The sequence below is a fragment of the Neomonachus schauinslandi genome, chromosome 2 (genome assembly GCF_002201575.2).
Source record: "Neomonachus schauinslandi chromosome 2, ASM220157v2, whole genome shotgun sequence".
Classification (NCBI taxonomy): domain Eukaryota; kingdom Metazoa; phylum Chordata; class Mammalia; order Carnivora; family Phocidae; genus Neomonachus; species Neomonachus schauinslandi.
In genome coordinates this window covers 127,173,986-127,199,901 of record NC_058404.1, presented here as the reverse complement: position 1 = coordinate 127,199,901, position 25,916 = coordinate 127,173,986, and the positions used below count along the sequence as shown (strand labels likewise).

The 25,916-nt window shown below is 37.0% G+C and overlaps 1 protein-coding gene across 2 annotated transcripts in view; it reads left to right on the top strand.

Moving 5' to 3' along the window:
• The window catches only part of GRID2 (glutamate ionotropic receptor delta type subunit 2), a 1,393,842-nt gene that overhangs the window by 1,175,926 nt on the left and 192,000 nt on the right, over nucleotides 1-25,916 (top strand). For both annotated transcript variants that reach the window (XM_044912908.1, XM_044912909.1), the window contains one exon: nucleotides 14,287-14,482. In XM_044912908.1, coding sequence (XP_044768843.1) covers nucleotides 14,287-14,482 — 196 coding nt within the window. The remainder of the gene's footprint in view (nucleotides 1-14,286; nucleotides 14,483-25,916) is intronic.

The window sequence follows — 25,916 nt, the reverse complement described above, 5'->3', positions numbered from 1 at the left end:
CACTAAATCTTTACCAAATGAAATAAATAAACAAATGAATAAATGAGTGAATGAAAACCATAAGGGTCACTGTAAGTTTTCTGAAAAATAAAGAGTTCTGCAGGAAAGAATCAATGGCTGAATTTAGCTAAGTTAATTTCAGATATTTCTAAGTTACGTGGTATCCTAGAAACAGGCACAGGAGACCATGAATTTAAATAAATCTGCATTCAAATCCTTTGCCACTTATTAGCTGAATGATCTTGTCATTTTCCATAATCATTTTAAGCCTTATTTTCCCTAACGGTAAAAGATAATATGTTCGGCTTCATAGGTTTGATGTAAAGAATAAATGGGAAACAAAGAGACCAGCACAGTTCCTGGATACACTATACGTTTGCTTCCATTTTTCTGCTTCTTCTCTAGGAGGTCACGTGGATTCCTTGGCCTGTTCTTCCCTCCACTCTTTTCGGTGGTGCTGATCACTATCATTTTTATTGTTTTGTCCACAATTCCATACACTCAATTATTCCTTCTACCAGCTCCCCTAGACCTCGAAGCTCCTTGTTGTTACTGCTCTTGCTTCAGGCACGGCTGCCACAGACCTTCCTCCTAATCCCTCTTCCTGGGTGTGGTCTTCGTGTCACGCCATTTAATCCTCCAAGCCCCCAAATGTTAAAAAAAGAAGAAGAAGAAGAAGAAGGAAAAAACAAACAAACAAAAAACCCAAAAAACACTGGCTGTCAGGAAGCCTTATCCGAATGTAAATAAAAATAAGGACTTGGCTGAATAATTCACTGTTTTCTCACCTTAGCTTGATTAACCATCACTACGGTCAGTCTGCTACTGACAGTGACCCGCACCGACCCTGGGTCAGGACATCTGCTTGTCAGGCAAGTTTTCTCTTTTGGCTCCTCTTCAATTTGCCCTCTCCTAGCACAGCTCAAATGCTACTTCCTCTGTGTAGCCTTCCCCGTGGTGTTCATAACTAGATTCAGGGTCTCTTTTTTTTTTAAACCACATTGCATCTACCTGGCTTACACCCTGAATTACCTAGTGCTGGGGCAATATTCTGCTTGTTTTACCTTCTCAATTAAAATGTATATTTTTGAGGGTGGTTTTATCACCTTTTCATCAGCACGGCGCCTTATGTAGTAGCTTACTGAGTACATAGTTGGTTACAGGTAAATATTCAGTAAATAATGAACCAGAGAGGGGTTTCTTAGAATCTGGCCTGAGACTGTGGAACCTCACTACTTGTTTATATACCTCGTAACAAATCCGGAAGAAATCTGAAAGCCATTTTTGTGAGCCATTATTCCAGAATAAGAGAAGGAGCCCCCAGCTGGTATGCCTTTGAGGTTTTCTTAGTGTCTCACCCACTTCAGGCTTCCAGTGGGAGGCTACTTGATGGCTGTCAGCAGGGAATTGCAGACTCTATTAGGAACAGCCAAAATCAAGGTCGCTGAAGTGAGCTGGGCCTGATTCATACCACTTCTGTGTTTCAGTTTAGTACAGAATTGTATAGGCTTAGCTTCAGAGTACACAGACACCACAGGCGGAGGAAGACATTCATCTCCTTCCTCTATGTTGTTCGGTGTTGAAATGGCTTACTTGTCAAAGCACTTAAGTACTACAGTGATGGATGTTTTATAAACATATAGCCATCTAGATATTATAGGCCATGGTTTTCTCTCTTTTTGAAAAAAATAAAAACTCTCAGAGTTTTTCAAAGCCACCCTTCAGTGAGCATTTAATTAAAAGTTGTCTCCCACTTTATTTGTGACTCCCAGGAACAGGGCTATATTAGCATTGCTATAGGCTCTTATTTACACTGAGCTCACCGAGATGAAAACTTCGCCAAACTAGTAAGTGCCCACAACCCCTAACATGATCTTCTTCTTGACAAGCAATTATCCTAAGCAAGTCAAGTCCTCCGCTCTTTCTTTCTCCCCAGCCTTCATCATCTCAACCCAGAAACCTATTAAGAAATTGAAAATATACATTCCTGTCTCCTCTTTATTTTTTGTTTTCCTTCCTTACCTGAAATCAGCTGAATCAATAAATTCTGTCTACCACCAGTATGTGGATATGATAAAAGCCCTATACTCAGGAGTACTTGGTTGAGTCATTTCAGAAGAGCTAGTTGGAGTATGGGGCATGTGTTTGTGAAACTAATGTAGGAAGAGTATGTAATAGGAATAGTGACAATGGGATCGGCAGGCAGGGCTGTTGGGCAGAACAGTTCTGAAGGAGGCTGGAGACCTAGTTCAAGGGTTCAAGCCTTGTTCTTGCTACTAAAGAATAAGGCAAGGGCGCCTGGGTGGCTCAGTTGGTTAAGCGACTGCCTTCGGCTCAGGTCATGATCCTGGAGTCCGGGGATCGAGTCCCGCATCAGGCTTCCTGCTCGGCAGGGAGTCTGCTTCTCCCTCTCCCACTCCCCCTGCTTGTGTTCCCTCTCTCGCTGTGTCTTTCTCTGTCAAATAAATAAATAAAATCTTTAAAAAAAAAAAAAAAAGAATAAGGCAAGTTTTTAAACCACTTTTTACCTTAGCTTCCTGTCTTTAAAAATGTGATCCATTCCTCCTCTCACTGCACGAATATTTGTTCCACAGTTTGGATTAAGTTATTTTCAACGTACCCTTCAACTGTACGATTCTCTATCAACTACACAAAGGAGGTATCTTATTAAACAAAGTCTGAGATAACAGATAACAATATATTCACATATTATTTTTATAGAAGAAATCCTAGATTATAAGGCAGAACTGAAAGGAAACTTTTTGTTTACCATATCTTCTTTTTTTCTTGCTTTCTGTTTCTCTTGTCTCACCTTTCTTTCCCTGTCCTCTCCATCACACCAGTAATCTTGATGGGCTGACCTCCACCCTCTGCTAAGTGTCTCTTTGACCCCATTAGTTCTCTGATCCTCTTAGTTGCTCTGCAAGCTCCTGTCATCTAAAGATAGTCAATTTATTTTTAATGACTTTCTCCTCCACTCCTACATACACACACACACACACATATACACACACACACACATTCACTACACACATCCGTACCACAGCCCCTATTTCTCAAACCCTGATCTTTTAACCTAGGGACAAAGTTTAAAAATCGCCAGATGCCCCAGATCATGGCAAGTCATTGAGAAGATAAAGAACAGATCTGTGGGTAGCTTCCTGGGCTGCTTTTTCAGATGAAGATTGCCATTTTCTCAGAGCAGTGCTGCAGAATCCTCAGGATTGCTGCTGAATGGGGCAGGGATTGGGGGTGGGGGTGGGGGCACCTTTCCAAAACATTTTGGGCATTTATAATCTGAATGGCTATTAATAAGACCTGACTATAGACATCAGGACATGCATTTTATGCATACTTTTAGTCGAAATTTCTCAAAAAAAAAATATACCTAATTGGGAATAGAGCATAATTTCTCTGAATGATTTAAAAAAAAAAAAAAAAAACCTTTTTTGGAGAGATCCACAGACCTACTGCACTGGAAAGAAGGAAAATATACTTTGTATTTGTTATATTTGTATATTTGTAATATTAAGTTATCAGTAGAAACCTGGTCTCCTGCTCTGTGTTATGAAGAGCCAGGATCTTTGTTTTTAGATAGATTCATTACAGTCTTCCCTGAAACAATGACCTTCCACATTACTTTGACAGTAGTGTTCTACTGGGTCTTCAAATAGGCTATTAAATTTGCCCTACTGTTATTCTTGGTCACTTCTTTCTCTTCAGTTATTTCTTTCCGCTACGAATAATTTGATAATGTAATTAAAGTTTTTGAGCTCCTTCAAAGAACTTACAGGGAAAAAAACTACAAATTACTATTGACTCCTCATTTGAACCTACATCATATTTTATTTGGGTCATTTTTTGTGTGTAGTAGTAGTATGTATTATTGTATCACAGCTTGTGGGCAGGCTATATGTGAGGTTATGATCAATGGTTTAATGTCAGCCTTGGAGCGTATATTGAATAAAGTTTTTCCCATAAGTCAGCACTGGCCCTGATTCTAATGAACATTTTCGGTGCTGATTTGAAGTATAGAATAGGGAGTAAGCTTATTAAACATGCAGATTACTTTATATTGAGTAGGGGTGATTATTGACTAGAACCACACTGCAAGAATTCATAAAGACCTTGGCAAATTAAACAAGATGATTTTAAGTGAGATGAAGCTTAATAGGGACAAATATGTAATAATTCACTCAGAGATAGAAAAAAAACAAACTGTGTGTCTGTGTGTCTGTTGGTGTGTGTGTGTATCCATGATAATTTAAAACTACAGGTGAAGACAGTTTCAGAATGAATCCTCTGTCAATTACAAATTTGAAATTAAATGTTGGTGTTTATGAAGAAAATGGCCAAAGTCACCTAGCAGTGTAAAAGTTGTCAGGGCTTTTTAAGCACCACCATGACCTATATATAAGGTCCATAAATTATGCAAAAATTACCATAGAAAAGGAAAAGATGCCTTAGCTAATAACAATGTAAAAAAAAATATGAGTAATAGATCCTATTGGTAAGAACTACAGGAATTTAGTGTTTAACTCAACAAGGAAAAGGCTAAAGGATGAAAACGAAAAAGAAGTGTTTTATTATATAAAGAGATATTGTACTGGAAGTGACCAGTAGCTATTGCCCATTTTCACTGAGAATAAAATGAGAGGCTTGTGTGAAATACGCAAGCTGTAGGTTAGGCATGAATGAGAACTTCCTGGCATTAAGTTTTCTAAGTCAGTAAAGGGCCTAAGAAAGAAGAATAAAGTCCATTTTGGAGGCTGGCTTTTATACCTTAAGATGGATCATCGAATTATGTGATACCTCCAGGAACTCTTCCAAACAATCTGATGTTATGATTTTATTTGGGTTCTTTCTTAACACTCTTTAGAAATTTGTTGATCCTCAGGGAAATTCATGAGAATTAGTCAGGGCTTTCCTATATTTTCAATGATGTAAGAACATAAAAATCTACTATTCTATTGAAGTCTATTGAATTATTTGAGGATATCATCTTAACATAAATTTTACAATCACCTGATAGTCAAATGCTGACATTATGAAATGCTGACCATACAAATTTAGGATAATTCCATATTTGTTCATAGTGTCCTGGGGTAAATAAATATTGCATCTTTTTCATGGTATCTCAGGAAGAAACTGCACATACTTTCTGCCTTACACAGATAATTGCAGGGTAATTGAATTCACAGACTACCGGGGCCTTTTGTAATGGAGTTTTGCTTAAATAGTATACATCAATATCTACATATATCATGAAAGGCTACTTTAGTTAACTAATAAACTATTTAAGATAGAGAGCAGGGTCATAAATGACAATTCTGTCAGCAGGTAGAAAAATATAGTGTCTTTCACATATCAGGATTCAGGATTAATGATGTGGCAAAATTAGTTCCTAGCTTAAATGTGGGTCAACAAGTCAGAGAAGCCACCCAGATTTTCCATATTTTCTCTCATCTATATAGCATTGTCATTTTGGAGAGAATTTAAGGATCATTTTTATTAATCATGCCTAATAGCAATAAAAAAGACAGAGTGTTTCCATCCTCCTTTGTGGTCTCTAAAATGACCTATCATATCCACAAACCAAATCAACTTTTAAATGTGCACGGGAATGCAAGTCTCTCCAAGTGCAGGAGGATATTCCCTTAAGTAGTTCATGATATCCATCTTTATCATCTATTTTATATGAATTTTCAATATTACCTGTGACCATCTTATCTATAGTGCATGGCAGATGGGGATGCCCCTGACTACTCTGTGAGGGAGAAGGTGCAGGAAATACTTTTAAATCTCTCAGGAAAGCCTTGAGAGTCATCTTGGTGTCTAGTGATCTATCATGCAGGGACACCCATTCAGAAGGGAGAAGTGTCCTCTTCATGAGTACTACTACACTTATTCTAGACCAAGCACACTTGAAACATCAGCCATAGAAACATTTTTCTAGATGTCTCCTCAGGCAAGGAAAACAAAAGCAAAATTAAACCGATGGGACTATACCAAAAGAAAAAGCTTTCTCGAGCAAAGGAAACCGTCAACAAAACAAAAAGACAACCTACAGAATGGAAGAAGATACTTGCAAAGGATCTATCCGATAAGGGATTAATAGCCAAAAAATATAAAAAAACTTACACAACTCAACACCTAAGTAAATAAATAAATAAGTAGTTCTTAAATGTAAAGATCAAATAAATATTCTAAAGAGGTTCACAGGACAAAGACCTGAAGCTGTCTTTTATCTAATTTACTCTGTTGAGGCCCATAAGGGCAGGTTTGAGGGCAGGTGAGGTATGTAGGACAGGAGTGTGGAGGGGACAGAACAGAGAGACGGGAAAAGACTGCACCATTCAGGCCTTATTTGAGTGTCCCACAAGGAGCCACCCTTATCCTCTGACCCTCCTCTGTAAATCCTCACCCCTCTTTGGTCCTCATGCAGCCCCTCTTATGAAGCACCCTCTCCATCCAGGGAGCCTCCTTTGGGAAACTCTACTTGGGTCCACAAGTAAAAAATCCTAGCCCTCTGCCTTCCCTGGTATTATTCAAATTTGTCTCTGCGGTCTTGAGGAGGAAGAAACTCTGGCACTTTGAGGGGAAGGAAGACAAAATCACTTTACTGCTCCAACAAAGACTGCTGTGGCTGAGTTCTTCCTGAATTACCCGGCCCCACAAATTATACTTTTAGGCTATACAATCTAATCTTTAATGAGAAAACCATATTTCTTCCACTAACATGACTTTGATCTTAATCTTTTTTTAAAAAAAAGGGAAGTTAACATTACTTGGCTAAAGAACATTAAACTCTTCCCTGAGCCTCTTTTCAGTAAGTAGTGGCACCCCTCATGCACTTAAAGTAGCTCTCACTGAGTCTTCAGTAGGGACTGAGCCATCAGCAATCCAAATTGTCTTCTGACATGAAGAGTCTTGCTTGCCCCATCCTTGACCCTTGATCCCCTTATATTTCATCAGATTTTCTGTATAAACCTGTGTCTGAGAGGGTTTGGAAAACTTCATTGAGGAGAAGGAGCTACTAAAATGCAGAATGTGGTTTCTCAGAGGACAAGTGGCCCTTGGCTGGGCTGCAAATAAGAAGATGGGAAGCCTTTCTGTGGTGCTTCGTCCATTCTTTTTTAAGTAGAGCATACACATTCTCCTTCCTCTTTACGTAAAAACATAACCCTGGAGAGAAAAAAATTAATTTGGTTTTTGGTAATAATCCTCAGTATTACCAAAGGTGACTATTCTCTCCTTGTTCTAGTGCCTGTCTCTTCCTTAGCTACTAAAATCATGAGTTCTTTTATATTTTTTAATCATTTCAGTTAGCAGAGTTAGCTGAGCAATTTTCTTCACCATTTCAGCTTGCTTCTGAAATTTTAGTCAGAAATCACTCATCAAACGAACCACTACTTACTAGCTCCATTTCCACAATGCTTAGATAAGTATCCCTTTCAGGAACAGACATTCCACTTTGTACCAGGTCCTATGTTTACCAGAACTATGGACTATAACTTTAGCTTTTTCACATACTTTATTTCAGTTCTATTTGTTTGCGTTTTCTTTTTATTTGCCTTGCCTCCGAATTTATTTATTTTACATGCATGGCAAAATGTCTTATTAAGCAATTCACTGGTGGTTTGATAAAACTTTTGCAGCGGATTTTGTTACAGGGGAAATTTCCAAAGCTCCCTTAAAAATTAGTTGTTGTTGTTTTTAACTACAAAATACTGCTGGCCATGATTAGTCACCCACAGAATGGCTGGTAATATACAATAAAAATCCCATTTTTATGCAATGCCTGTTGATTGGGAATGCTGGCTTTCCAAGATGAAAGCATGCTTCTAGTAAAAAAGAGTAGCCAAATACATGAACCTCATTGACTGCTATTTTCCAGACCCTGGGCTAGGTTCTGAGTTTCAAAGATGAATTTAAAGAAAAGTTATGGGAATCAGCAACATGTATGCTAATGAGCTAAACAAAGAAGCAAAATTTCATAACAAAATGCTAAAATGTGAACATATTCTAAGTGTTAGAAGAGCACTAAAGAGGCAGCTGAGTTTGACCATGACCTTGAAGGGAAAGAATTCACCAGGTAGACAGGAGACATTTTGTGCAGAGCAAATGCCTACCAAGCAAAGAATGATGAAATGGTCTGTTTGTCCTATAATGGGAGTATGAATGAGGCAAAAGTTTGTTTCTGAGAATGGAAAAAAATTTTAGGCAAATTTTTGCAGGCTATGGAATGCTATGGAGTTGGAGATTTTTTCTAAGGGCAATGAGGTATATAGGAAGTATTTAAATAAGACAGGGATAGGATCAGACTTATATATCAGAAAGAACACTTTAGCCATGGTGTGGAGGATGGATTAGAGGGGGGTGAGAATAGAGATAGGGAAAAGGTTTAGAAATAATTCTCTAGGGGCACCTGGATGGCTCAGTCGGTTAAGTGTCTGACTCTTGATTTCCTCTCGGATCATGACTTCAAGGTCCTGGGATTGAGCCCCTCATCGGACTCCAGGCTTAGCATGGAATCTGTCTGGGATTCTCTCTGTCCCTCTCCCTCTGCCTCTGCCCCTGCCCCTCCTCCTGCTTGCACTCTCTCTCTGTGTCTCTCTAAAATAAATAAATAAAATCTTTTAAAAAAGAAAGATTCTCTAGATAGGAAAAATGAGAGTATTAGCAATGAGAGGACAAAGGTAGTGACAGATTTGTAAGATTCAGGAAGTAAAATGTACAGAAGTTGATGAGAGATTAGATGGGGTAGAGAAAGCCCATGGGTGAGGAATCTGAAATGAATTTCATTGATGGGAAGAATAAGGAGAAAGTAATTCTAAAAATTATAACAGAGCATAATAGGAATAATAATAATAATGAGTGGTAATAGTAATAAATAATAATAAAATTAATAATTGCAACTACCAATAATGGAGCACTTACAGAGTGTTAAGTAATAACGTTAAGTGTCTTATATCAGTATCTACTTCAAACTTCTGCATACCTTATTACAAAATTATGATTTTCCCTATTTAATATGGAAATGAATTGCAATTTAGAGAAAATGAAGTAACTTGTCCAAGGATTGAAACTCAAATCTTTGCACCTTCAAAGCCCAGGTTTGTAGAAACTAAGAGGTTGCCCAGTGCTGGCTGTTGGCTGTACCTCTCAGGGGAAGGCCTGCCTTACCTGACCACCTACTTCAGTCCACTTTTCAATTCTTACTTCTTCTTCTTAGGTCTCAATGACACTAAATATCAGTCTAGTGGACCTTTATTTGGCATATTAGTTGTTCTTTTAAGTTTTAAATTTTGGAATATTTTATTTATTTATTTATTTGTTTGTTTATTTATTTATTTATTTTTTGCTGGAAAACTTGTCTCTGAACTCACCAAGCTCTCAGCTACAACCACTGAACAGCAGTGGGCACCAGGCAGGCCTTTAATTTGGTTACTGATGGGCTCTTAGAGCTATAACAATATCTTCTCCTTTGGTAGATGCTGAAATCAGCATCCAGAGGAAGAAACTCTGGGAGAAAAGAGCCTGAACTGAGTTGGAAGACATTTTCAATACATCCCCACTTGTTTGTCTCTCTTCCACTGTCTGCCCCTTTGCCGGAAGCATCTAGCACCTATCCTATCAACCACGTTCCATTTTTTTCGCCCTGAAGAAAAATCCCTTCTGATGTGATAACTTAAGTTGACGTGTTCCATTCCATTAAAAATGGGACTAGACTTACAAGTCCCCATCTAGAGCTGGCAGCTGTTTGTTGGTGAGCATTCCACAAAACCAAGCTCAAATGTTTAAACTGAAGAAAGAAATGAAGATGGAAAAGAAAGATTTATGTGGGTAATTTTAAAGTGTAGATGGGTAAGATCTATTCTCATGTTAAAGGAAAATATGTGAACATATGAGTGAAAAATAAGTAGCAACACATTCAAAGTTATGACCACGCAGTATCATAGGTTTATAAAATATTGTCCTTAGAAAGGAAATGAAACTTTAATTCTTCCCCAGTTCATGAATCTCCTCTTCATCAATATAAAGAGGTCATCCTGTCACATGCCAAAAATCCATTAGAAATTATTAAATAGGGCATTATTAGGAGATGGATCATTGTAATAAAAATCTCCATATAAAACAATAGAGGGGCGCCTCGGTGGTGCAGTTGGTTGAGCATCGGACTCTTGGTTTCGGCTCAGGTCATGATCTCAGGGTCGTGAGATCAAGCCCCGAGTCAGGCTCCACACTCAGCAGGGAGTCTGCTTGATGATTCTGTCCCTCTTCCTCTGCCCCTCCCGCTAATGCTCTCTCCCTCTCCCCCTCTCTCACTAAAATAAATAAATCTTTTTTAAAAAATTAAAATGAAATAAAAATAAAGCAATGGATAAGCTGGTTGAATGCTGACGTGACAGGTCCTCTTGTACTCACCCTTAGACACTCTCATTCTCTCCATTTATAGATGAGGAAATTCAGGTTAACAGGGTTTAACATCACACTGCTCACAAATAATCTATCTGCTCGACTTTGAAATCCAACTTACCTGATGTCAAAGCTACTGCTATCACAAATATCTAATACCAGAGTATCACATGTATCGAAATTAATTTTCTATGCTTGACGGATTTTAAGGGTTTATTTTTCTCATGCAAAGAGTTTGCAATCAGCCTAGATCCACCCAGATTCCTGAACCTGACTTCACAGAAGTGCCCTAAATTACAGTTTCTAAGTACATGTAAAGTTCATGCAAAGAGTGAATATCACTTACCTATCAGCTCTCAGTATTCTTTAGTACCCACGTGTTGCTATCAGTATAGGACACCAGGAGAAACAAAAGTAGAATTTTGAGAAGATGATGGGAAAACAAGGCTGATTAGAGCAGCACATCATTTGCTTTCTTTTATTATTCACCACTCACAGCTATAAACCATCATTTTTTGTTTGTTTGTTTGTTTAACTCTGTGTACATGAGTGGGGGTGTGGGGTTGGGAGAGGAGGATTCAGGTATAACAGAACTGCAGAGTGATCATTTGCTGAGTTTTATGTGGGTAAATGTGAATTGTGTGAGATTAAGTGGAGAAACGGAATATATTAGTATGAGTACATTCCAAGTTAAGTCTTTTCTAGAATGCTCTAAATGTTCCCATTTCCTCTGTGGCCTGGGTATGCATTGCTAATTGTTAAAAAAGAGATGACAACATTTGCCATGGTAAATCAATTTACATATTAGGTACTTATTAATTATTTTAGAATTATTTTGCTTTTAAAACAATGATTTGACAAAACAAAAAACAATGACTTGGCATATCTAAATAATACTCAGATGTTGAACTTCAGATACAATTTTTTTGAGGATTACCACTGTAGAATAATTTGCTAGATTTCTTTTAAGGGTCCATACCATACCATTTCTGCTGATACTACTCTAAAATCTTACTAGCATGAAAGTAACAAAATGACCACATAAAATGGTCACTCTTTCTGTGTTGGGTTGCTAAAACAGCCTTCACTTTCTATAATAAGCTATTTATGCTCACTTCGTTTTGCTTCATTTTATTTTTGTCGCCTCTGGTGCTATCTCAGTGTACTATAATGGAATGATGCTGAATCAGACAAGCTGTAATTTTTATTGCAAGCATATCTCAAGGCAAATTTATAAACTGAACTTGATATCAGAAATGAAGCTAGAGGGAACATACCTTTGTTCTAAGTTACAAAATGCTCTGCTATATTCTAAATTTGAAGTATGTTGAAAATAAAATGCTTTTTTTTCTGACATCAGGAATTTCACATAGGCAATATATTAAGAAATTCCTTTAAAATTTTTATTGTGTACAAATCAGTTTCACCAACAAAACTGTATTACAATTCTATATTCAAGTTGTAAAGCTGATATTGAAGGTGATGTTATGCCACAGAAACCTGATTAAATTAATGATCCTAACATTTGATTTCAATTTTCTTTTCATGAAAAGCTAAGAGGGAGTGTTAATTTATTTAATGGTATTTTACTGGTATGACTATTTGGGCAAACAAATTATATATTTAGGTATGGGCATACAAAAATTTTACCCCTAGATTATGATCTCACCATCACCAAATTGAAAGTTTCTGAGAGTTAGATAGAGATTGATGGCTGAACCTTCTAAGCAGCAAGTGGCCAATCCTATCCTGGGAGGGTCTCTGATGAACTGTGACATGGTCTTCTCCAGCCATGAAACCTTCCAGTTCTAGAAGGTGCAAGCTCCATACAACTACCTAGCATAGGTCCTTGTATCTATAGGTATTGAACGAATTGCTATTTGCCATTGCTATTATAACCTGTATTGACAATGTTTCATTTCTTTTTCCTGTGTTACCACTTTAGAGCATCCTCCACTAAACAGTAGGAAATATGTTAAAATGTTAATGTTTTGAATAGTTTCACTCCTACTACTGGAAACAGCAGTCAGTGAGAAGTAAATGGCCTTTGGAAACAAAAGTCTTACTGCTATCCTGTTAACAAGATAATTATGGGATGTCCCAGGAGCAGATGCCCTGTTATTCTCCTATGAGGTTTCACCCTAGCTACGTGCAGCTCGCTTTTATTCCTGCTTTTGCCCTCAATTTTTCTTCATACTGTCACTTTATCTTTTTACAAGTGGCAGAATTAGTTTAATAGTTGTAGAATATTCCAGCAAATTTTTCCTTGGAAATAGTCATTTTTAAATGCATCATTTTATGCAGAAGTATAGAACAAAGAGGAATTACCATATTAGTGTCCATTGAATAACTGACACATGTCAACAACCTAAAACTCAATAAAATGTAGATTAAATTTTGCTGAAAGTTACCATTAGAAATTGGTATGAATACTTCTCTAGCAAACACAGCCCATAATTTATTGTTTGCAACAGAGTTTTGCACATGATGGAAACCGGTGACGGGCAAGAGTATTCCCAATACCCTTGCTCAATGCTAGTGTTGTTTGCAAAGGCCCCCAGGAAATCATTAGCAAACTCCATCTAGAAACAGACCAAAAGGTCAGAGGTATACATAACATGAGATTCATGACCCAAGGTTGTGGAGGGCTGTGAATATTCTTGTTCAAAATATGGTATGGTGTTTCAAAGCATCTGCTGCCATTCTTAGAGGTTAGTGAGCTTGAATAAGCCAGCGTCTAATTTTGAACAATATGTCAAAGACGCATATTTGTTCTTAAACCTCAGTCATTAGAGTTGAACCCCTACACAAACTCAAATGAGTTTCAGTAGAAGAAGTAATTGGTTCTCCAAGTTAGAAAGTATAGAGTGGCTCAGAAACCTAAATGTAAGGAAATTGACCACCAGGTACTATCTATAACTCAAAGATCGATGTGAAAATCCTGACCATATTCTGAATTATATTCAGCTTTCCAGAAGCATGAATTTTATTCTATTTGAATACAAACAGAAGTCTCTCTCTCTCTCTCTCTTTCACACCCCCCCCACACACACATGCATGTGCACACACACAGAGTTAAATCAAATATAGCAATATAGAAATAAGAGGCAGCATCTTGCAGTAAAAACATAAGAAAATAAAATACTATAGCCTTTGAAGCCAGTCAGATCTACATTTGAATCTTATCTCATCCCTCACTGACTGTACCATCCTGAGCAAATGCCTTATACTCTCAATCTGAGTTTTCTCATCTATAAAATGGGTGAAATACTTCTGAGAAATGGGACATTGCTGTGGGAATAATGTATGTCAGTTGCTGATTGTATGTAGTAGCCACTTGTTAAGTAGTGACTATCATAAATACTAATTTTTAAGTATACACTTGACCTCAAAGCATGTTGTTTATGCAAAATGTAATTATTTTTTAAAATATTTAATCATTGCCACCTAAAAGAATATAGGCTTAAGGCTTATAACATATAGCATTTTTTAAACTAAATTATTATTTGATTATCCAGCAATATAACTTAATTTGTTTTTGTTTTGATGGGATTGCTAGATTTAGTTTTGTTTTTGGTTTTTTCACAGTAAAGGTTCACCAAAAAAAGCATTGCCTTACCACTAGAAATTTTCATTTTTCTTCCAGGAATGAAGAAATGAATTTTGTCTTCTGATGATTAATGCGTCATACACCTAAAAGCAATTTTCCTTATATATTACATTTTAATATTAAGAAACCACAAAATAAGAAAAGCAATTTGACATCTATATTTACATATGTTATTCTCTCTGCTGCCTATAACCTTATTTCCAGTTGAAAATATTCAGTACTCTTTCTTGTGTCTCTCTTCTCTCCTAATAATGAAGATCTCTCCAGGACCTTTCCAAGCAAACAGACATCCCTTACGGCACAGTACTGGATTCTGCAGTATACGAACATGTCCGCATGAAGGGAATGAATCCTTTTGAAAGGGACAGCATGTATTCCCAAATGTGGCGGATGATCAACAGAAGCAATGGATCAGAGAATAACGTTCTGGAATCCCAAGCAGGCATTCAAAAGGTACTGGTCATTGTTCTACTACAGTAGTCTAGTCTGCTATTTTGTCTCCCATATTGGAATTGCTACATTAAGATTGGTTTATTTCTTTTTTAAAATTTTAACTTTGACATAGAGTTTGCAATTAAATTATACCTCCTATTGATTTAAAGAAGATTTTGAGTTGGCAGAGTGCTTAAGCAGAGGGAATTCAAAGCCTTCTGTGCTGTGTCTAATGGATCTGTCTCCAGTGGAATTCCGAAGCTAGAAAACATAAGCTAGTATTTTGTTCAGAATGGGTTAGGGGCTTATGCACATGAAGACTGAAAAGGTTTTTACAAATCCCATTCCGAATATCATTAGGGTTATCCAATTCTTTCAAATGACTTGGGGGTATTTTCTATACTGCATTTGTTTTTAGATGAAAACCTTATCTTTACTTATGATTATGTGGTGGGTAAAAGTTAATCTTGTCACCAAATAAGGTTCCTGCAAATGTCTATTTCTATTCCAAAAGTGAAAATCTTTATTTCTATCTTATTTTAAATAACCATCATTTAGAAGTTATTTTATCAGGGGGGAAAAAAGGCTTACGAAGCAGTCCTTCGTGTAAAACATGAAGCTAGTTTTTATTCTGGGCTGTGGTTTATAAACACATATGCAAAAGTAATTCTTTCTTCCTCAAGCCCCATCAATCTGCATGAGAGAACTGAATGATTTTTGTTTAAAATTATCCCAGTGGCTAGCACAGTGAAAATCACAATGATTGACATTAAATAAATAATTGTGGGATGAATGAATGAATGAATGAATGAATGTCAATTATAGCAACAAAGGTGGTATACACTTTTTCTCTGTAACTTTCCACAGCAGAATAATTTGGACCCCGTGTTGAGTTCCTTGTTCAAAAGGCAAACTTATTAATACTATGTTGGAGAATGTTTTGATGGCTATAAAAAATATTCTGATGCAAGTTCTAGCCTTTTCATATGATGTCCTTTATCTGCTGCTGCTATTATGATTCTCTAGAGTCTGCCTGGTTGACATCATTATTTTAAAAACTGATGGTGCTGATATAAACCTCTTTCTAAGTCCTAATGATGCGTTAGGATGTGAATTCCTTGAAATGTTCACAATGGCCTCTAACTCCTTCACCCTTATTTCATTAACCCCAGTTTCCCAGGACCCAAGTTTTGATCCTAAAGTCCACTGGCTTCTAGAAGTTCTACAATTACTGGGAGGATGGGGATAAGAGTGGGCGAGTGAGTGGACCTATATGTTATCTGGAGGAGATGGGAGGGTAGACACTTTAGGCTTTACTAGGTACTCAGAGGATGTGAATGAACTTAAGCCTCAGAATAAGAATAAATTATTTGGGGGTATTCCTTCATATTGTTAATTGTTAAGAAGAATTCTGTTTTCTCGGGGATGAATATATTCATAGTTTGTATTTCTATTCCATTTTAGAAGTCAAAACTCTCCACACTTTACAACCTCTTTCTATACCATATCATTCCAGAGAAAATTCACTTTTTTTCTCCAAGCAGACATACAGATTCTCATAAAATATTTTCAAAGATACATATTCACTCACTCATCATCTAATTATTCATTTTTTCATACAATATTTGCTAAGTGCCAATTATGTACCAGGCACCTGATCAAGAAACTATAGATAACTCCACCACAGAGAATTGATCACTGGATCTGTGAAGTATAGAGTCTGGTGAGAAAAGAAAACTAAAATATGTGATCAAATAAAATGACTTAAATCACGATAAGTGCTATGGAAAAAGAAAAATGGGTGCTCTTATAGAAATTAAAGAGAACATCTACTTTCAGAACAGTGATCAAGTATGGTTCCCTGAGGAGATAAAATATTAATGATGACCTGCCTGATCAGGAGCTGTTCATGTAGAAGAGAAGGTGACAGGGCATCCAAACCAAGCATAGCCTCAGCAGGAGCCTGAAGGTACATTCAAGAAACCAGTTGAAAATCAACATGAACTGGAACATGTCCAATGAGAGAACGTGGAAGGAGGTTAGTAGGCAGGGGATAGATCATGAAGGACCTTGTTGCCCTTAGTTAAGAATCTGGATTCTATTTAAATGGCAAAAAATGCTAGTAAAATAAGGGAATGTTGTGATTCATTATTACCTTTCAAGAAGGTCACTATAGCTGATATAGAGGGGTTGGGTAAGAGTATGCAGAATATATATATATAATATATCTCACGAAATAGTGAGACCCTAAAAGACTCTTGTGAATTTCAGAGGTAGCCAGTCAAGTTGACACATGTAGATAAGGTCTTGCTTCATTCTTCTGTTCTTACACACACACACACACACACACATACACACAGCCCATATACCTTGCATTCTTTGTGGTAATGCAAACCGGGTATACTTCCTGTATCCTAGCATTTCCAAAATAAAAAATAAATCATAAGGGTATGGAATATCAAATGTCACATAGAAGTGACATTTGACATTTTAATAGTCATGTATGTGTTAAGATTTACGTATATATCTTCCAAGGTCTTCAGGATTGTTTAAGAAAACCTTCTTTTCAAAGCATGTACATATAGTTTCCTACATTTTCTATTTCTTTTCTTTTTTACCTTTATGCCTTTTAACCGTATTGAATTTAATTTGACATTTGTGGATATGTAAAAAGAAATTATAAATACCCACCCTGAGAAAATTTCAATCTGAGATTCTATGACATAAAAGTGTTTTAGACTAGGCTATTGATAAGTTTGCATCGTGTGCTAAGAAATTTAGTTATTTCTTCTGCAGGTTTTGCCGTTTCTTTTTCTTTAAATATGTAGCCATTCCATCATCTTTCGACTTGGGTTAGTGTTTCTAATACTGTTATTAAATGTCATACATTTAAAAAAAAAGTTATTATGAAGAGCAGAAAGAACCCTCTTCCTAGGAGGTTGGGGGCAGTTTGGGAAGTATCTGGTTTTCTCTCCTGGTTCTTCCAGTTCTTAGGTGTACAACTTTGGGCAAGTCACTTGGCTTCTCTAAGACTCACTCTACTCTTCTGTAAGATGGTCACAGTGTGGGAATTAAAAGCCTGCAAAAGGCATTTCAACGTGGGTTTGAATACAGTTCATTTTTTAAACTAAAATGTGTAAATGTAACTAGTTACTTAAAATCTGTGGGCCCCAGGATTATCATCATGTTGATAAGAATTACTACTTCACATGTTTTTTGTCATTATTAAAATATATATATATATTTATGTATATATAGTATATATATAATATACTATATATACATATTGTATGTACATATATATGTACATATTGTATATATATTATATACATGTATTGTATACATATTGTATATATACATATACATGTACATATATAGAGAGAGTATATGTACATATATATGTGTGTGTATATATATATACAGAAGCATCAATAAATAGTATGATTAGAGCCATAAGTTCATAAAATGATCCTTAAGATTACCTGAAAGAATGTAAAGGTGAGCAATTTGTAACTACAAATTTTTATTATTTCGTTATCTTCTAAGGTTAAGTTAAAATTGCAACATATCTAAAAGGATAATTAATAAAAGAAGTAGAGAACAATTTCTATTCCCCTGATAGTCTACTGATCAAGAGGGCTTATGAGTTTAAAACTGCAAATCATGTCATCTAGTATTATACCATATTTATTTAGTTTTCTGATTTACTAGAGGGGCAGTGAAGAATGTTCTTATGAATTCATAATGGAAAATATCAAAGTGAAATTTGCTTGTTTACATATTCTTTCAAGCAAAATCAGAGACAGCTGAAAGTTGATTAGACAAAAAAAAAATAGGTAATCATAATGTAATGTATTTTAGTTCGGTTTGCAAGCCTTGGCCAGCTTCTCTTAAAACACAAAACCAACCAACCAAAAACCAATAACCTTCTCACCTGCTAAAGCTCACTGGGAGTCTATAAGATTGAAAACTATAACACATGAAATGTGGTTGTGGATTCTTGCTTTAGCTACTAGTCTTGCACATCTCACACAGCAGCTTCCTCCTCTCTGTCGTTGGCTTCTAATTTGTTCAGGCAGAAAAGACTTCAGAGGTCTTGTAGGTCAATTTTTCACAAAAGGCCAAACATCTTCTACAGTGTTTTTGACAAGAGTTCATATATAGTAACTGTCTTCCAGGAAAGCCTGCATCACTGTGCAAACAATCCTTGCAATCTAATTATAACTTTAAATAGATACCATTAATGTCTCAGGTTGTGTTTGTTCTTAATTGTGCTACTAGTTTCATTAAGTTTCTCTTACTTGGAGGTAGAGTTTTATCCCTTCTAACATCATTCTGCTCGTACCAAAGAAAGCTGTATAAATGAGGATTAAGTAAATGAGTTCTGATATGCTATTCTTGGGAGACATTCACCTGTATCAGACTAGCCTAATTAAACTAGAACAAATTTGATTCTGTCTTCCTTTTCCTAGGACTTTTTGCATAAGTAGGAAAAAATGTATATGAAAAATATAACTGAAATTTTTAGTGCATTCATTCGACAATCATTTATTGAGCACCTCCTATGTATCAGCCAGTATTTTGGTCGCTGGAGCGAACGTAAATGAAAGCAAAATGCCTTCACAGAGTTTACATTCTTATGGAGGAGGCAGACAATAAACAAAGTAAATAAAATATGTTGTATTTCAATAGTGATAAGTGTTAAGGAGAAAGAGTAGGAGAGGGAGAAGGGGGACCTGAGGGGGATGGTCTGCCTTGTTAGATCAGATGGCCAGAGAAGGCTTAAGAAAATGACGTTGGAATAAAGACGTGAAGCAGTTTGGAGAGAGAGAAAGAGTTGTATATCTGGGTGACATGTTTTCAGACAGAGGGTCAGCCAATGCAAAGGCCCTGAGGTGGGAGCATGCCTGGATTTTCTAAGACTGTGGAGGAAGCTAGTGTAACTCAGAAATAAGGCGTAATATCAGAAGTATAACAAAATCAGAGAAGTAGAGGGCCAGGCGGCAGGGGAGAAGGCACATCATATAGGGCCTTGTTACTTACAGCATAATTCTGTGAACTAGCAACAGCAGCATCTCTTAGGAGCTTGTTAGAAATGCAGACTCTTGGGCCCCACCTAAGCCCTTTTCAATGTAAATCTTAGTCTAAGAAGATTCCCAGGTGACTCCTATGCATGCTAACGTCTGAAAATGCTAATACAGAGCTGTTAAAACATGCTAAGTGGGCTTTTACTCTGTGGGAGATATGAAACTTAGGAAGGTTTTGAACAGAAAAGTAACATGATATAACTCATATTTTGGCAAATCACAGGTAAAGATCTGACTAGGAATGAAGGATCTGTGCGTAGCACTGAAATGGAGGAGTCTCTGGTTATTTAGAGGGCAATATTTATTTCCTGATAACCTATTAAACGCAGGTGGTGAAGAACAAATTATTCTAAAACCCCAGCAATGAAGACTGCTCAGGAGGAAAAGAAAATCAGGATTGGTAGGATTAAAATCCTAGCCAGAGGATCCCAACGGTAACTGCATAATACCTCAGACTACAGAGTTCAAAGAGGGTATAAAATCTGATGGATACTATGGCAACAAGGAAGTGAGGAATGGTGTTGGCCGCAGTTTTCAATCAGAAAGAGAGCATCAGTTTGCAAAGCTAAGTAGGCCACACAAGTCCAGAGCAGTATGGGGAAGGGAAACTGACAAGGTCCAGGTGTGGAGCAAAGCCACTGGGATCAGGCCCCAGCTCTAAGGCCAGCTGGAAAATTGGAGTATTGAAATGAAAACGAGACAAAAGATTGGTCATGTCAAATGGGTCAATATCAAGGATTTTTGAGGACTGGCACAGAAAGACAAATTCTAGACCTTATGAAATGGTGAGGTGAGCCTACCCTCTTTATTGATCTAGGGCTGAAAAAACTGGGTGGATTGAACCTATTGTTTTACTTATTCATTCAACGCATAGTCAGGGAGCACCTATTTACCAGGCATTGTTCTGGGTATCGGGAATTAAACAGAACAAGGAAAGTCCTTGCCCAAATGGAGATTACTTTGTAGTGGAGAGAAAATAATAGACAAGTGCATAAACATGTGCTATGAAGGAAAATTTGAAAGGTAAGAATGAAAGAAAGCAGAGGAGGGAGAGGGATGTTGCCATCACATATAAAGTGGTCTCAGAAGGCATCTCTGAGAAAGCGACATTTGAGTAGAGACCTGAAAGAGGACAAGGTATGACCCATGAAGACCGTGAGGAGACAGGACAAGAAGTGGTCCAAGAAGAAGGAATATTACTGCAAAATTCCTGAAGCAGAAGGTAACTTGGCGTGATAAAGAGAAATGTCAAGACCAATATGGCTGGAGAAGGGTTCATGGGGGGTGGGTAGGATATGCAGGGGAAAGGGATAGGAAATAAGATCACAGTGGAAGTTAGGCAGGATGGTGGCCTAAAAATGTTCAAGTGTGGGCCCCACTAAAGTTCCAATTGTATCTTTTTATTTTATTGAGATATAATCGACATATAACTTTATATTAGTTTCAGGCATACAACATAATGACTCTGTGTATATTGAAAAATGATCACAATAAGTCTAGTTAACATCAGTCAAACTGTTACAAATTTTCTTTTTGTGATGAGAACTTTTAAGATCTATTCACTTAGCAACTGTTACATATGCAATACAGTATTATTAACTATGTCAGCATGCTGTACATTACATCACCATGACTTACGTATTTTATAACTAGAAGTTGTAACTTAATTGGGGAATGGAAAGCATTTGAATATCCTAAATTCGTTCAGGTGATTCTGATTCACAATAAAGGTTGAAAATCACTGATATAATACCTTGGAGCCATTTAAATGACTTTGACTTTTGAAAAATTCTGAGGTTGTGAGCAGGAGAGTGACATGAGCTGACTTACTTTTCAAAGCTCCACTTACGGTGCTGTGTGGAAAATAGGAGAGGTCAAGGCTAGAAGCAAGAAGACTGAGGAGAATACTGTTATAATTCAAGTGAGACATGATGTTGGATGGACCAGAGTGCTTATGGTGGAAGTGGTGAGAAATGATTGAATTTGAATATATTTTGAAAGTAGCTCTGACAAAATTTTCTAAAAGGCTGAATGTGGGGTATGGAGAAGAGGAGATAAAAATGAGTCCAATGTCTTTGGCCTAAGTTAGTTGGAAGAATGAAGTTGGCTTTTATTGGGGTTGAGAAAACTATGGGAAGAGCAGATTTGAGAAGCCAAATGAGAATTTGCCTTTGGCATGATAGTTAATATGAAATGTTTATTAATTATCCAAGAAAGATGCCAAGAAAGCTGCTTTCTATATATGAGTTGAGTGTTTAAGAGAAAGTTCTAGCTGGAGATTGGAGATTACTAACATAGAGTCTGTATTTAAAGTCCTAAGACTTGATGATATCACTAAGGATGTGTAACTATCTAGAGAAGAAAGCTATGGAAAGACTAATCCCTGGGACAATTTAGTATTTAGACGAGGGAGAGTTAAAAAGGGTATAACAGAGTCAGGGAAGGATCAGCCAGGGAAAAAGGGGTAAAATCAAGAGTGCTTGTTTAGAAGCCAAATGAAAAAGTGTTTCAAGAAGTTCAAATGATCAACTCTGTCAAATGATGCTCATGGGTCGAGTATGGTGAAGACTGAGAATTAATGATTTGTTTGGCAACCAGCAGTCACTGGTGACCTTTACAAAAGCAGATCTGGTGAGGGAAAGGAGAAGGAATTAGAATTAGACTGGAGAGAAGAAAGAATGAGAAGAGAGGCAGTGGAGATTACACGACTAGGTGATTTTTATTTACTTTATTTTTTATTTTAATTTTTTTCTATTCAGGTATAATTAACATACAGTGTTTTGTTAGTTTCAGGTGTACAATATAATGATCTGACAACTTTATACATTATTCAGTGCCCATCACAACAAGTGTACTGTTAATCCCCTTTATCTATTTCACCTATCCCCTACCCATCTTTCCTCTGGCAACCACCCATTTGTTCTCTATATTTAAGAATCTTTTTGTTGTTGTTGTTTTTCTTTTTTTCTTTGTTCATTTGTTTTGTTAGACTGGGCACTTTTTAAAGGTGCTTTGCTGAAAGGAAATGCTGCGTAATAGTGGGGAGGGTTCTAGAGTGGGATGTGGGATTTGGGAAAATTTTTTTATGAAAAAAGATATATACAATGTCTGTATACTAATGGGATGATACAATTAAGGGGGGAAATTCATGGTGCAGGAGAGAGACAGGAGAACTGCTGGAGATCTGTCCTTGAGTAGGTGATAAGTAATGAGATCTAGTACACAAGTGGAGGGTTTGGATTTAGGAACATAGTCCATCCATAGTAAGAAGAGAGAAGGTAGAACATATGGACATACATGCAGATAGGTTGGAAGATATGGTAATGGGAGTATATGGAAAATCATTTTTGATTGGTTGTATTTACTCAGAGAAATAGGAACCAAGGTCATCACTAAGGAACAGGATAATGCTTCTGGAGATTGGAAGAGAGAGAAGATAGCAATGGTTGCTCTGGAGAATGGGAGGGACAGTAGACTAGTGAAATGTAATGGTATTCCTAGAAAAGACTAAAGGGTCTTTTGCAATAGTCATCATGACTATAAGTTGAAACTAATCAGCATGATTGTGGGCTTTTCTGTAGCCATCTTCAACTGCCTAAGCATAAACGTGGAGTCCACAGAGATGAGATTTCACCAGAATTAGTGTTTACCAGATAAGCATGGTAGAAAACAATGGGGTGAGGGAGTTGAGAGTATATGCAAAGAAACTATCATTATTATGAATCATGGAATCTCAGCTATGTAGGAGGAAAGTGCTGACCCAGAGGAGATTGAGGATACCAAGAGGATACCAAGAGGATGACATGAACAGACTGTTGGTCTGGATGGGACCAAAGAACTGTAGGAGTCCATGAACCAGAAGGACAGGATTGGAAATAATACAAAGTTGGTTCCAAGATGACACATTTGAAATTGAGATGATGAAGAGAGTGCTAGTATTGGAAATAATATGACATGGGAGTGGGTGGCTAAGGTAGGAGGAAAGATACAATCTTTGGAGAAGAAGAAGCCAAGTACTGGAAAAGGATGTCTATGTGAATAATCAAATCACCAAGAATAACCACAGAACTAGAATTTGAAAGAGTGACAGAGAGCCAAGTGGTAAAATCTTTGAGCAATGTTGGAGTGACACAGAGTCAGCAGATGCCTGCAGTAGGAATGAGTATAAGCTGATAGCATGAGCTTCAAAGCCAAGGATCTAGAAGTGGTTCAAGGGGCAAAAAGGATACCTACCCATGATCCAGCCCCAGTGATATGAATGTTGTAGAAGAGAAAATTAGCCACCATTTGAGAAGACCAAAAGCAATGTAGTATCTGCAGAAAAGAAACAAGTTCTACTCAGCAAAAGAAGGTTAAAGGAAATTTCAAAACAAAACAAAGAACAGATGGAGGATATAGGCAGGGCTTAGGACAGTCTCTTAAAACCCTTTGACTTAAGATTATTCCCATCAGGGGGCACCTGGGTGGCTTAGTTTGTTAAGCGTCCAACTCTTGATTTCAGCTCAGGTAATGATCTCATGGGTCATGAGAATGAAGCAAGCAGGAATGAAATTACATAAAAGAAAAAAGGCTGTGAGTAGAAAACAATTTTCAACTGTTACAGGTTTACATATAGTAATTCCTGGTCTTATGCACCTCAAACCTATGAACCACACTGGTCATATTCTCTTTTATGGTTGTTCCATTCCCCTTGCTCTTTGAGCTCTGTAGCATCATTTGGCATTGGGCAAGAATGCCAAAGTAGATGACCATTATGAGCAGAGTGAGGATAAGACCTAACTTGGGCTTCAGTGAGTGACTTGGTAATATCCTAAGTATATGACCTTAAAATCATGGTTAGGCTCCATTACAGAAATGAATAATCAGACTGAACACAACTTGGGGAAAATCAAAATACTAAACCACTTTGGGTCTTTGAAAATGCCAGGAGTCCTGGGCTGTCAGATCACTGGGCTTAGAAGTAACACTGCATTTGCTACATTTGCCCTTTTGCCAAATGATTTCAACAAACAGAATATGATTTACTTTAGCACTTCACCAGGCATCTGGGAGCTCAGATCCCATTGACATATTTTCTGCTCCCCCAAAAATCAAAGGTTTTAGGTCCATGTCATTTATCACATAGTGAAAGAAGAGAATCAGTGCAACAATTAAAAAAAAAAAAACAAAAACAAAAACCAAAAAACCCATAGTGGCTCAGTCAGTTAAGAGTCCAACTCTTGGTTTCAGCTCAGGTCATAATCTCTGCTTCGGGATCAGTGCTCAGTGTGGACTATGCTTGGAATTTTCTCTCTCCCTCTCCCTCTGCCCCTCCCCCACTCTCTATCTAAATTAATAAATAAAATCTTTAAAAAAAATACACACACAAATAGAGATCATTCCTAGAAGCTTTGCCAATGCATTTTTAATGCCTGGGATTGAGTGTTTTTATTAATTTTTTAAAAAAGATTTCATTTACTTATTTATTTTAGAGAGAGAGCGAGAGAAGGAGCAGGAGCAGTGGGAAGAGCAGAGAAAGAGGGGAAGGGAGGGAGAAAGAATCTGAAGCAGACTCTGTGCTGGGCATGGAGCCCAACTCGATTTCAATTCCACGACCCCGAGATCATAAACCGAGTTGAAACCAAGATTGGAGGCCCAACTGACTGAGCCACCCAGGCGCCCCTATTATTAACATTTTTTAAAACTTATTTTTGTTTATAATAATCCTCATGGATGTTTGAAATCAAAATTAGTCTTGATTAGATATTTTCTCAAAAGGGTAAAGGTGAAGTCCAAAGCTATATCCTTCTTAAACTATAAGCATTTTAACTTGAGTTAGAATAGGTCTTACAGCACACAAAGCAAACTGAAAACTGAAAAAATTTTTTCTAGATGCCCAGAAAAATATAGATATAGATATAGATTCTGTAAATTAAAGTGAAAACAATAAAGTGGTGTCTCTTATAGTAAGTACTAAGCTGCCATTAACAGAGCATGTAATTTTAAAATTGCTTTTTTATATAGTGATTTAATCCATGATGAAAGCCAGACCTGCTCCAATTCTTCTTTTAATTAGCTACATTCAAGTCCAATTCATCTACTCACTCACTCATTTCTTTAATCAACAAACATTTATTCAGTGGCTGCTAAGTACCAGAAACTATGATAGGCACAGAAGATGCAGAAATGGATTAGTCTAGTGAAGGTGGGGCAGTAAAATGCGGTATAGTAGCTAATCTACAGAGGAATGTACAAGATGCCAAGAGAATGCGGAGAAAGGGAATTTATCATAGCCTGAGGGATGAGGTTAGTTCAGATCACAAAGAAACTTCCAAGAGGAAGTTATGTTAATCTTAGAGTGAGTAGGATTTAATTAAGTAAAAGAGAGA